Source organism: Leptopilina heterotoma, unplaced genomic scaffold (genome assembly GCF_015476425.1).
Source record: "Leptopilina heterotoma isolate Lh14 unplaced genomic scaffold, ASM1547642v1 Lhet_397, whole genome shotgun sequence".
Classification (NCBI taxonomy): Eukaryota; Metazoa; Arthropoda; class Insecta; order Hymenoptera; family Figitidae; genus Leptopilina; species Leptopilina heterotoma.
In genome coordinates, this window is record NW_025111062.1 from 144,953 (window position 1) to 157,776 (window position 12,824).

Genomic DNA, 12,824 nt, shown 5'->3' on the forward strand with positions numbered 1-12,824 from the left:
TCTTTATCACAGAATGTAAGTCGTGTCTCAAAACATTTTTTATTATTACTGACAATAAAAATTTACAGAAAAAAATATTTTTTAACTTTAACGTTGCAGGTGAAGATTACGAACTTATTTATATGATCTATTGTTTATTATGAGTTCCCCATTTTTTAATTTAAAATGCAAGTGCAATCGTTCAAATACAATTAAAAATTCCAGCTTTGAAAAAATATAAAATGTTTTGCAATAAAACAACATACACGTGTTATAACAACCAAGTGCAGTGACAACTGAGAGACATTAAAAATTTATTTAAATACTTTTGAATTTTACTAACTGACAAGTTGCTGCCGTTTACAGGAAACACCAGGTAATTGTCTAATTTTTTTCCTAATTTTGATCAAAACATCATTAATTCAACTAGAGAAATCTATTCATTTCTCTAAAATTTTACCTAAATAGTTCATTCAAGTGAACTAATTATTTACTATCATAAATAATATTTTGGGAGGACTAAAATCAATCCTTATATAAAAAGAGTAGATATGCAAATTTGGTAAAGGATTAGCAGTAATTAGTGAGGAAGAGTAAGATTTTTAGACAAAGATAGTCTTATGTCATTTTGAATTGTCAAGATAGAGAAATACAATGTTAAACGAAGAAGTTCTTATTTAATATTCCAAATGGTGTGAGAAAGAAAGATTTCCGTCACCGCCTGAGTAACGTTTTAAGTTTCATACTTTTATCTATAGTCTTCCATGCGATGAAAGGAGAAAAAAACCTGGGTTCTCGAAGTTAATTCTCATTTACAAAGGTTATTGTTTAAGGGTTCGTATTGTTTGTGGTAATCCTTCGTGACGAGTTATGTGAATTAGTGTCTGTTCTCAAATTAACTGAATTATTACTTTTGACAATTTAAAACATTTCTTTGAAAATCCTTCCCATTGTAACGTCTTTCTGTTCCTAAACTCTTTACGTTATTAAAAACCAAACAATCATCTATTTCAATCAAAAACTTCAACATATCCTACTTTCAGATTATCTAACTAAACATTCTCCAACAATGGATACGTTAGATTTGACAAATCCTTTATCAACTGTACAACTTTTACCAATAATCAATACCAGTCCACCAACAATGGATACGTTAGATTTTATATATCCTTTATCAACAGTACAACTTATACCAGTCATCACTTATCTGAACTTACTAAGTGATTTCCTATTCATTAATAATTATTTATTAGAAAATGATCAACACAAACCTATTCCAATTGTTAATGGACTTTATGAGTACTTGGAAGATCATCAGGGTAGTCAAACTATGATGTTGGATCTAATTCGAAATTTGCTACATGGCAGTGATCTGTACGGAGAGTACAATAACGAACAAGTTGATCAAGTATTTGTGAACACAATGTTTGACTACATCATCAGTTCCCTAGTGTTTGCCAAATATGGAAATATTTACGGTTTTTTAGCCGATACTATTCGCCAGGAGGAGAATTTGCAATTTTATTATATTTTAGAAAGAGTAAAAGAAAATCTTAGAAAAGCAGAATTCGAAAATGAATACGGTAATAGTTCGACTCTTTCAAAATTGTCCATTAGCAGAATATTCAACGACTTACTAATGCCACTGTTTCCAAAACCAATGATGACTAATCTCAATTTATTGTCTCTTGATTATATTTTCGCTCAAGCTGGCTCAATGTACCTTCGACTTGGAAGATTAAACGAAACCTACTATTCGAATTTCGAAAATCTTACCTCAAGTAACAATGACAATGATATTTTTCAAGAATACCGAGTAATAGGATATATTGTTGAAAATTTACTTCATCACAAAATTATAGATCCTATAGTGATAAAAATCTTTGCTCTTCCAGCACTGTTTCACTACGTTTCAAAGGAGCAAGAAACAAAAAATGAAACAATAGAAAAAGTAATTTTTAATCCACACCATTGGGAAGCAGCTTACGATTATTTTTTCACCTACATCGAGAATGCTTTCACCAAAATTGATAATCAACTCAAAAACGATTACACACATCAACTTCACAAAATGTTTACTAATTTCCACAGTCGTGCAAAATTTGCAAAATTAATTTTAGAATTAAAGTGCCAATTTTTAAACAAACATTATCGTGAAACAAGAATTCCAGTTTATATCGATAATGCCGATTATTTTGAATGCAGAAGTGGTGATGTTCTACCAAACATAAACGAATGGTTTGCGGATCAAGTTCATGATTTTGGTGAGATATACGAAAAATACGATTTAGAAATGACAACAAATATATTTAATGATTCGTTAATAGAACTTCGGGGTATTATAATAAAATTAGTTCTCACCAGTAATAAAGTTAGTGACAGTACTTTAAATAATTCCGAATATTTATCGTACGATTTACTCGAATTTTTCAACACTAATAACCAAACATTAGACTATTATGCTCTACTTCGTCTAGACTACAGTGTAACACTCATCAAAGAGTCCGATGATCCAGTAAATTTTCAAAAAATAATTGGTCCATCCTTAGATGATTATAAACGTTCCGCTAAACGTATTATTCTAAAATTCGCAAACGAAACTACACAACAACTTAGTGAAGAATTAATGAAATACAAAAAAGATCGATTTAAATCTTATCTTAATTATTCGCAAAATAATTTTAATCATCACGAATGGTGGAGAGAATTTGGACTATCTTTGCTACCACACTATCCCTGTTTAACAAACTACACCGAAGATTATCATGAAATTGAGGACTATTTTTGTGAACGGGAAAATATAAGATTTCTCAATAAATTTCAAGAAGATGTATCTTTAAATTTAATAGACAGAAAAACGAAAAGTCTCTTACTCTCCTTGGGTTCGGATATCAAGACAATATTTATCAATAACATAATAGACGAATACATAATTGATGAGATTGAAAGAGCAAATGGTATTTTAATACCTTCTTTGAAGAAAACAACATTAAAGACAGTTTACCAAAAATTTTCACTACAGATTGAAGAACCCGAAATGGAAACATTGGGTACTACACAGGATGAAATAAAATTTATGGAAAACGTAATTCTCCATTTAGAATGGAAAAGTAATCGATTCTACATGAAGGTGAAGAACATGTTGATTAAGATGAAAATTATGAACGTTAAATATCCTTTAAAAATTGGTGAAATTAAGGATAGGAAATTAAATCATTCCCTGTTTGTCAACAGTTGGAACGGACTTAGCGGTTATGGTTATAAATTTATTGGAATCAACAAGAATGATAATAAAACCCCAATAATAGCACAATTAAGAACTGAGTACGAATTTAAGAACAAAATACTTATAACCCCAATTTATGACTCAGAATTGACGAATTCGTCGAAAAAGGAAAAAGAATACATCAAACTAAATAACGAGATGCTTGAAAGCGAAAACGATGTACTATTCATCGTATCCATTCAAAATTTGTCAAATTTTCAACAAATAACTCTTAAAACGAATCAAGAAATTCTACGAACTGGAAATAAATCACAAGATTTAGTTTATGAACTTGATAACCAACTTCGGAGAAATATAACTAAAATTTCTTTCCACGGAATTTCGTATCACAATCATAATGATGATAAGTGTAACGTTAATGCCTATTTACAAAAAACGAAAGACTCTAGTCTCTGCTCAAGACATTGGTGTTATATTGATAAAACAGATCATGATCGAATGATAATTAGAGATTTATTAAAACACCAAAAAGATGAAAATTTAGTACTTGAATACCAAATACATGAGATATTGAAAAAATACACATTTTCAAACGACAGTACAATGAGATTTTTCTTCAAAAACTGGATGAATGATAAACAATTTAGAAATTCGTATTGGAGTAAAAATAATATAGTGGATAAATCGGGTTTGTTGAATAAATTATTGTATGAAACGCGTCTAGAGAATGGAATTATAACAAATACGAAAGGAGAAATGAGAATCAATTCTATTTACACCTACAGAGAACGATACAAAATCGAGGATGAGAGAACTTTGGAAAATATTATCAAAGACTACAATGATCAACAAGCGGATTATACGATAATGTTCGAAGATTATTATGCTGTACGCAATTTTGCCACAACTGGTTACAGGAGAATAAATGCAGATACTCGTGAAGCGAAACTAATGAAAAATGCTTTATACAAATTGTCAATAAGACAGGCACATGATTTAGAGGAGGAATTTGATTTGAAGTTATTCTACTTTGACTCTATACCGATAGATATATTTCAAAGAGAATATATGAAGGATTTACAAGATATTTATTGGGGAAAATCCATTATTTTGCAGAAATTTACTTTGGCGTCGACAAATGAAGAATCTGCTGTTAGATTTGGTGTACATCCGGAAAATGGATTTAAAAATATCTTGTTTGAAATGAAATTTTATGGTCCTTATCTTAGAGCAAAAATTGATGTTGAAGTGAAACATACAGTGTCTTTTAGAGAGAAGAAAGTAATACTTCCGCCTGGTAGTGAATTTTTTATAGAGAAATTGGGAACGGGACCTATTAAAAAAATAGGTAATTACTTTAAAGTTACTTTAGTTTATAAACTGAAATATTGTGAAAATTATAATCGATACAAAGATATTATGACTCAAATAGCAGAGACGAAATTGTAAAAAATTTCAATCTTGAATAAGTTTGAATTAAAATCATTTTAATTATTCTTTTTATTTTTTGATATTTTAATTTTCACTTTAAATATTTTTACTATTAATATAGTAACTACCAACCTCCAATCTGACCTTCGAACTATCCACTCTTGGTGTATTAAAAACAAATTACCCCTAAATATTTCTAAATGTCAAATTTTAACTTTTCACAAATCTAATTTTTCCTTCCTTTTTCCTTACCAAATAAACAACACTTTTCTTTCTCGAGTAACATCCACACATGACCTTGGCGTAACTTTTTGCTATGACTTAACTTTTGACAAACATATAACATCCTTAGTCTCTACTGCTTCTCGAATGCTGGGTTTTCTCATCAGATCCAGTAGAAACTTTAGTAACGTGTCAACTTTTACCTTATTGTTTAACGCCCTGGTACGCTCTCCGGCAGAATATGCTTCGTTAATATGGAATCCCCATACTATAAAGAGTGCCAAGTCTATTGATAAAATCCAAAAACGTTTCTTAAAATTCCTAGCTTTTAAGGAGGATGGTCTTTACCCCCCCCCACGAGGGTGTGATTATATTGCACTGTGTGAACGTTTTGATTTTTTGACTTTAGGAGAACGACGCATAATCAATGCAACTATTTTTGTATTTAAAATCATCAACTATCACATTGACTGTAGAAAACTACTAGACTTAATTAAATTCAGGACCCCTTGTATATCATCCAGAGATGTTTCACCATTTTATATTGACCAAAATGACTTAATTTGAATAAAAAATTCTCCTATCTTTTTTGCGTGCTATCATATAAACCGAATGTATAATTCTTTTCGTCCAAATATGAACTTATTTGTAGCGTCACAATCTAAATTTGCAGAATGCGTAAAAAACTTTGTTGTCAGTCTACGAGAGCACAACTGATCACGTCACTATTAGCTAACATATTTTTTAATTTTATTTTCTGTTTTATTTTGTTTTTTCTCTCTTTAAGCAGCTTAGTTCTGTTTGTATTAGCTTTTCTAAATAATATTTTAATATTTAACTATTAATATTTTAACTTTTAATTTCAATTGTTGCAAATAAAAAACTTACTTTTTAAAAGTAAGTACGTCTAAGTACATTTATTTTTCCTACTTTCTTCGATTTAATGAAATTAAATTAATTGAAACAGATTCTTTTCTTGTATTTAATTTAAAATGAGATAAAAAGATTCTTTACCTCACGCGACCGGGATCGTCGGCGATGAGGGTTCAAAATTAATGTTACCTGGCCCCAGTCGACAGAAAATAATATTTTCAAATCCAAAAATATTCTTTTTGTTTTCCTAGCAACTTTGTACTTATGCAACAAATGTTGCATTTTGTTAAAAATCCACGGAACAATATTAATAAGCACAAAGACATACTTGTTATATTATACAAGATAAGACTTTATAATGTCAGTGTTGCTCCTTTACAAGGTTACCACAAATAGCACACTGCTTCTTTAAAATTTTTAATTGATGTTAATTTAAGATTTCTTTACCTTATCATATTTCTATTCCTCGACAATTTTGAATCAAATACTTCCAGCCGTGAATCTGTAAAAAAAATATTTAGAATTATTTTCACACTCAATAGAATAATCCCAATAGAAAATAAAAAATAAATATCGAAAATGATATTAAAATTTGCTAAAAATATCTTTGGAAGTATAAAATAAATCGGATTAAAATTAAGATATTATACGCCTAAAAAAAGATTAAAAGACAACAATTTAAACAACAACATACTGATAGGATAATAATAAAACTCGAAACAGCTACTAAAATTGATATTTATTAAAATGCAAAATACAAGACATCATATGCAGTGTTAACATTCGATAATCTCTTATTCATTGAATAAATTAAATTTTAAAGTAATAATACCTTAAAAAAATTTAATTTATCAATTAATAAACAGTACGAGACTTCATTTTCCAAAGTATATGTTAGAATATGTTAAAATATGTTATAAAAATTTATAAATCAGTCTTGGGACGTTTCGCAACCCATTCTTTAATTTGAGGAACAGCGAGGACCGTCTCCTTTAATTTCTTTAAATTCTCATAGTCCTCGATGATGTCATACTTAGCCATGTAGTTCAAATAATCTAAAAGTGCAACAAATGTTAAGTCAGCCATTGAAAGTGATCCACCAACGAAGTGACCGCCATTCTTCTTAACTTGTTCCTCCATTCGTTTCAATATGTACGGAACTGTTTCCTTCATGGTCTTCAATTTTTGTTCTTTTGCCTCCTCATGGGATTCATAGCTGTAAGCGGCTATTTCTAAAAAGATCGAAAAGATATTTTGAAAGTACTTCATAAAAACATTTGTCAGAGTGTTTTTTTTAGAAATACTCGCATTTTCGCATTGGGTTGGAGTCGAAATTGAATAAAAGCAAATTCCTTGGGTTTCTTTTCTTTCTTTTTGAAAGGATCGTGCCAATAGAACGTAGATAACAGTTTCGGATATTTAAGTTCTTTTTTTGTTATCGTGGATACGAAATAAATAAATAAAAGGTCACTCGAAGATCATTGTTTCCGATTTTCAAATAATTTGCGTATTTTTGATAGAAGAATATTCTTTTACACCCCTTTGTTCATTTTCAAAAATAATTTGTATTTTTAAAATAACCGAAAGTTGAATATTTGATTATGGATTTTTCATTTCAATATTATTCAGAAACGAATTAAAGTAAAGTAAATATTTTTTAACTAATACTTAAAGTCTAATAATACAATCAAACCGATTGTTGAATTTAAATTAAGTTAAAATTAAATTGAATTGAAATACAAATTTAAATTAAATTTAAATAGTTTTCGATTCTTTAATTTCAATTTTATTCTGCTTATATTTGTATTCTGTTGCATAAGATTTCCGCTTATCTTTTTTACAAGATATTGAAGATTAATTCTAATCGATTAAAATAAAGGCTCTTAGCAACAATGAATTTATTATATAAAAACAGATTTGTTTAATGCTTCATAGCAATCGTTTTTCAAAACAAATTTTGAAAAAATAAAAATTCCTATGTCCCTTGCATACCGGGAAAATAAATAAAAAATTATAGTTTCATTTCAGTTTCATAAAATTTACATTTAAAATTCTAAAATTCAAGCATATTTTTATTTGGATAATAAATTTTGAAAATTTTAAAAGAAATAATATAGTATATGATACAAAAAGAGTAAATACTCACTTGCACGAAGATCATGAATAGTTTCGACAGCAGCATCGATTTCATAAGCTTCCATATCATTTTTTCCAGCAAGTCCGCATTGTTTAGCAAAATAACGGCAAATTGCATTTGATTGATGCATTTGCTTACCGTCAACTTCAAGAACAGGGACTTGACCATAAGGCATTTCTAAAAGAAATAATTTTTTTTTTTAATTCTATTTCCATTGATAAACAATTAATAATTTTGTTCCTCACATTTCTTTTCAATAAATTTTTTATAATTTATTTATTAATAAAAAACTAACTGTTTAATTTAATTAACAAAAAATTACAATTTCATTTAACTAGGAAAAAATTAGTTTAAATTAATTAACAAAAAATTACAATTTCATTTAATTAGGAAAAAATTAGTTGCAATTAATTACCAAAAAATTTAAATTTCATTTAATTAGGAAAAAAATTAGTTTAAATTAATTAACAAAAAATTACAATTTCATATAATTAGAAAAAGATTGAATTAAATTAATAAATTATATACAAAAATTTATTTTAAGATCGAAAAAAATACTTACGATCTTTCAATTTTGGCCAATTTTCACGATCGAAACGATCATCTTCGAATTCAATTTTTGCATAGCTCATTACAAATCGAATTGGCTCTCCCAAAGCCTTGACTGGGAAGTAGGTTAATTTGTAGTTCGGCATTTTCTGAAAAAAGAAAAAAAAAATTTTAATCTGCTTCTAAGTAATTAAAAACTTCAATTTTCAAAGACTAATTTTTTTGTACTAAAAATAAAATGACTGAATAAAAATTATTTTAAAAAAATGCCTACCAATGCCGGGACCATAAAACTTATCTTTAAACAAAAAAATTTTAATTATAGGTAAAAATTTCGAAACACGACAATAAATAATGAACAAACGTTTTTTTTTTAATTCGAGACGAGAAATAAAGAGTAAATATTACATATTGACATTTTTGTATTGCGTAAATATTTATCTGCTGATTGTAAAGTATTTTAAAAATAGCTGGAAAACCAACGCCCTTATCGCGTCGTGTATTTTACCGGTTTTATCAAATTAGACTAATAATTTGTTTCTAATTTTTCAGCTTGAAAAAAAGAGAAAAATAGTCAAACTTATAGAAGAAAATGTAGACAATCATTCTTCAATTATATTTAACCTTGCAAAACGTGAATCATTTTTTTTAATAATTCTGCAATTATTTAATTATTAAAGGAGATTATAATACTTTATCTTTTTAGGCAAAAACATGTGACATTGCCGGCATTTATAAAATACAGACATAGAAATATAATTAAAATATAAATAATACAGAAGTGCGTGATAGAAATTTAATGCTTACCTTAATTTATATCAAGAAGCTCAGCACTCGTAATTAACAACTTTTTTTTTACTTTCACGAAATCGCGAGACGTGCTTCACTTTCGGAAAACTGGAAAACAATGAACAATGGCTGCAAAAGTGCAAGAAGAGAAGCCGCAAATAAATTATTTACGTAACTTTTAGGTGGGGATTTCGTTTCACTGCCTTTAGGTTAGGATTGTACGTTGTAAACACGCCTTGAACGATATATCGAAACGATCGAAACAATCGAACGCCAACTTCAGAGCAGTCGAGAACTGTCGAACTCGATCAAGACATATTTGTGATTTTCACTAAAAATTTTATTCCAATTTTTCGTAAACATCGAATATTTTGCTAATAATGAATTAGTATTTGTTTCCTAAAGTATTCAGAATAATAATTTTAATGAATAGTTGACTAGGGAGGGAAAGAAAACACTGAAAATTTTGTTTACTCCAAAAATCATTTCTCCAAACATAACCTATGTTAGGTTTCTGTCATTAAATTAAATATTAAAAATATTGATAAAATAGTATAAAATTATTATTACTATTACTAATTGAGTAAATAGAGTAAAATGTATATTTGAGCGTTAATAAAACGCTTTTTTTTAAATAAATAATTAAGAATTCAAGTGTATGTGTCAAAATTTTGAAACTCGCTTTTGTTACTAAAAAAAGAAAGGAACAAGTAGTTTTTAAAAAACAGTTTATTTACTGTTTAATTATATAAAGTGTAGGGGAAAATGAGTGAAAATCCAGCGACAAATAATATTGCCGAAAGTAATGGGGTTATTGATCATCCAGCTTTTAATGGAAATACAGACGAGCAACCCGGTATGTAAACAATTGTATTTACCTTATTTACTATCAAGATAATGTGAAAGTGATTAATTTTTTAAATTTGTTTACTTATTTTTTATTATTTTATAATAAAAATTTATTTATTTTTTAGTGTTATTTTTTTGTATATTATTTAATTTAATTAAATATTTAGTTTTACTTATAATTATAGTATATTTATTTATTGTTTTTTTATATAAAATAAACTATTTTTAGCTAAATCACCTTTAATAACAGAGGAAAAAACACAAGATGCTGCTGATAATAATAATAAAAAGGCAGCGACACCGAGTTCAGGAACAACTCCAACCGTTCCTGCTAATAGGGGTAAAAAACGAAAAAAGCCAGTGAGAGATGCAACTGCACCGAAACAACCCTTAACAGGATATTTCAGGTAAATTTTTTCATTAATAACACTATTTCAATTTATTAATTTAGTTGGGATTTATTTTTCTAATCGTATTTTTTTTTTTGTTCAGATTTCTCAATGATCGTAGAGAGAAAGTGAGGGCGGAAAATCCAACAATGTCCTTTGCGGATATAACGAAACTTTTAGCTTCTGAATGGAGCAATTTGCAAACTGATCAAAAACAGGTTTTTATTCTTTTTCTTTTAATAGTAAAATTCATAAATTAAATTCTATTTATATTTCGAATAAGAAATAAAATAGAAAAATTATCTGAATGAATTCAATATTGAATTGAAATAAAATAGAAATTATCCGAATGAAATAAATAGAAAGGAAATAAAAAATTTTTAAATTTATACAATTTTTCTTTTTGTTTATTTAATAGCAATACTTGGATGCTGCGGAACAGGACAAAGAACGATACAATAGGGAAATTATTGACTACAAACAAACGGAGGCTTATCGTTTGTTTACCGAAAAACAGTTGGAAAAGCAAACCGACAACAAAAAGGAGAGAAACGGATCTGAAGTTTCCCTTGAACAAAACGTAAAATTATTATTTTTTCTAAAATTTAATTTTCGAATTTATACGACTCAATTATATTTTTATTTAACAAAAAAACTTCTGTTTTTTGTTTCAAGGATACACAACCGGAAAAAGATGATTTCTCAGGATTTGACATTCCTATTTTCACCGAAGAATTCTTAGATCACAATAAAGGTGAATTTTAGAAATTATTTATAATAAAAATAATAATACAGGGCTCGAAGTAGGTCCGTAAATCCTGAAAAAGTCAGTAACTTCGTTTCAATTCCGTAAAGTACGTAATTTTATTCAAAAAGGATGAAAAGTTTGTAAAGTGTACGATATAATTTGGAGAATTTTAGAGAAATTACAAATGATTGCAGAAATTCAATTATTTTTAAAAGTAATAAAATTTTTTGCAAAAATTCAATTATGTTCAAAAATTTTTATAAATTCTCGTCAAAATTTCAATTATTTTAGAAATATTAAAATTCTTCTCCGAAATTCAATTATTGTTTTTCGGCCTGATTGTATTTTTGTCAGTTGGTCCATAAAGTCCGTATTTTTAAATACTTTCACTGCTTCGAACCCTGTAATAAAATGAAAAATTATTAAATAAAATTTATAAACATTTAACAATTCTTATATTTAGAAATTTTATTTATATTTAGAAATTTATTTATTTGAACAATGTATTTATTTTATTTCGAATATTTAATTTAACGACAATTAAATTCTGTAATTTGATTGCTCAATTAATTAATTTGATTAACTTACAATATTCCGAATACTAAAAATAAAACAAAAAGAAATTTTTCTTTTCTCCATTTTTTTTTAGAAAACTCACTTTCATTTGTAAAATTTGAACTGAAAAATATTTATTTTTCGACAGCTTGTGAGGCAGAATTGAGACAATTGAGAAAAGCGACAGCCGATTACGAGGGACAAAATGCAGTTCTCCAAAGGCACGTGGACAGTTTGCACGCCGCCGTTAATCGTTTAGAAACGGAAACAAATCAGCAGCGCACGTCCAATCAAGCTTTACAGAGACACTTGGATTCACTTCGTTCACAATTAACCGGATGCTTTGCCACAATACCCCTTCAAGGTAAAATTAGAAAACATTTTCCAAAAAAAGAAAATAAGCGAAAAAAAATGAATTTAAAATTTTTATTAGTGTAAATTAAAAAGTCTTAAAAATTTTAATTGAAAAATTGTTGAATATTAAATATTAAAGTACAAATATTGAATAAATAGTAAATATTGAATAAATTTTAATAAAAATATTGAATAAAAGAATTAAATTCAAATTTTATAAATAAACTTGAAAGTAAATAAATGAATGAATTTTTTTTTGTAGGAACACACGAAGGTGCAACGTTACAAAATATTGACAGTTATTTGGAGAAACTCGAGTCATTATTGTCATGCAGTATTGATCCATCATTGCGAAATGCTGTTCGCAATGCTGTGTCTCATCTTGAATTGATTGGATGACAATCACCCTCCAATGTTGCGCCTCCAACTGTAAAACATCATCGCTCACGACATTCGCATCGTAAATGAGGGTAGCACTTTTTTAATTCAAAAAAAAAATAAATAAATAAAATTCGCTACCCAGTATTAAATAAACCAAACTGATAAGAAAAGAATATGATCAATTTCCCCGCCGCTCCTCTCAACCCGATCGTTGAGAGAGAAAATTGAAATCTTTTATGAAAAATGACACAAATATAATCAATATTTTTTATTTCTCTTTTCAAAAGAAACCAAAATAATTCATTTTCATCAAAAGAAAAAAAGTAATTATGAAATTAAACA

The 12,824-nt window shown here is 27.7% G+C and overlaps 3 protein-coding genes across 3 annotated transcripts; 2 read left to right on the plus strand and 1 right to left on the minus strand.

Annotated features, from left to right (window-relative positions):
- Positions 1–117: 117 nt before the first annotated feature.
- LOC122506122 lies at positions 118–6,654 on the plus strand. The gene is made up of 2 exons (XM_043618119.1): positions 118–355; positions 1,023–6,654. Exon 2 carries the CDS (start codon positions 1,049–1,051, stop codon positions 4,652–4,654), a length of 3,606 nt encoding a protein of 1,201 aa, XP_043474054.1. The 5' UTR covers positions 118–355; positions 1,023–1,048; the 3' UTR covers positions 4,655–6,654.
- LOC122506126 (glutathione S-transferase-like) lies at positions 6,456–9,376 on the minus strand. The gene is made up of 4 exons (XM_043618124.1): positions 9,225–9,376; positions 8,431–8,566; positions 7,878–8,045; positions 6,456–6,963 (listed from the first exon to the last, which is right to left on the minus strand). The coding sequence occupies exons 2-4, from the start codon at positions 8,561–8,563 to the stop codon at positions 6,656–6,658; spliced, it is 609 nt and encodes a 202-aa protein (XP_043474059.1). The 5' UTR covers positions 8,564–8,566; positions 9,225–9,376; the 3' UTR covers positions 6,456–6,655.
- A 136-nt stretch (positions 9,377–9,512) lies between these two features.
- LOC122506124 (high mobility group protein 20A-like) lies at positions 9,513–12,821 on the plus strand. Its single transcript, XM_043618122.1, has 7 exons — positions 9,513–10,062; positions 10,285–10,462; positions 10,548–10,662; positions 10,863–11,024; positions 11,120–11,198; positions 11,896–12,111; positions 12,364–12,821. The coding sequence occupies exons 1-7, from the start codon at positions 9,972–9,974 to the stop codon at positions 12,498–12,500; spliced, it is 978 nt and encodes a 325-aa protein (XP_043474057.1). The 5' UTR covers positions 9,513–9,971; the 3' UTR covers positions 12,501–12,821.
- The last annotated feature ends 3 nt before the right edge of the window (positions 12,822–12,824 follow it).

Excerpts from the sequence above, each read along its gene's own strand:
- LOC122506122 (XM_043618119.1), top strand. The coding sequence starts at position 1,049 with ATGGATACGTTAGATTTGACAAATCCTTTATCAACTGTACAACTTTTA.
- LOC122506124 (XM_043618122.1), top strand. The coding sequence starts at position 9,972 with ATGAGTGAAAATCCAGCGACAAATAATATTGCCGAAAGTAATGGGGTT. Across the intron at positions 11,199-11,895 it reads ATTCTTAGATCACAATAAAG|CTTGTGAGGCAGAATTGAGA; the intron begins GTGAATTTTAGA and ends ATTTTTCGACAG. Across the intron at positions 12,112-12,363 it reads TGCCACAATACCCCTTCAAG|GAACACACGAAGGTGCAACG; the intron begins GTAAAATTAGAA and ends TTTTTTTTGTAG.
- LOC122506126 (XM_043618124.1), bottom strand. The coding sequence starts at position 8,563 with ATGCCGAACTACAAATTAACCTACTTCCCAGTCAAGGCTTTGGGAGAG. Across the intron at positions 8,046-8,430 it reads TTGGCCAAAATTGAAAGATC|AAATGCCTTATGGTCAAGTC; the intron begins GTAAGTATTTTT and ends TATTTCTTTTAG. Across the intron at positions 6,964-7,877 it reads TATTCATGATCTTCGTGCAA|AAATAGCCGCTTACAGCTAT; the intron begins GTGAGTATTTAC and ends CGATCTTTTTAG.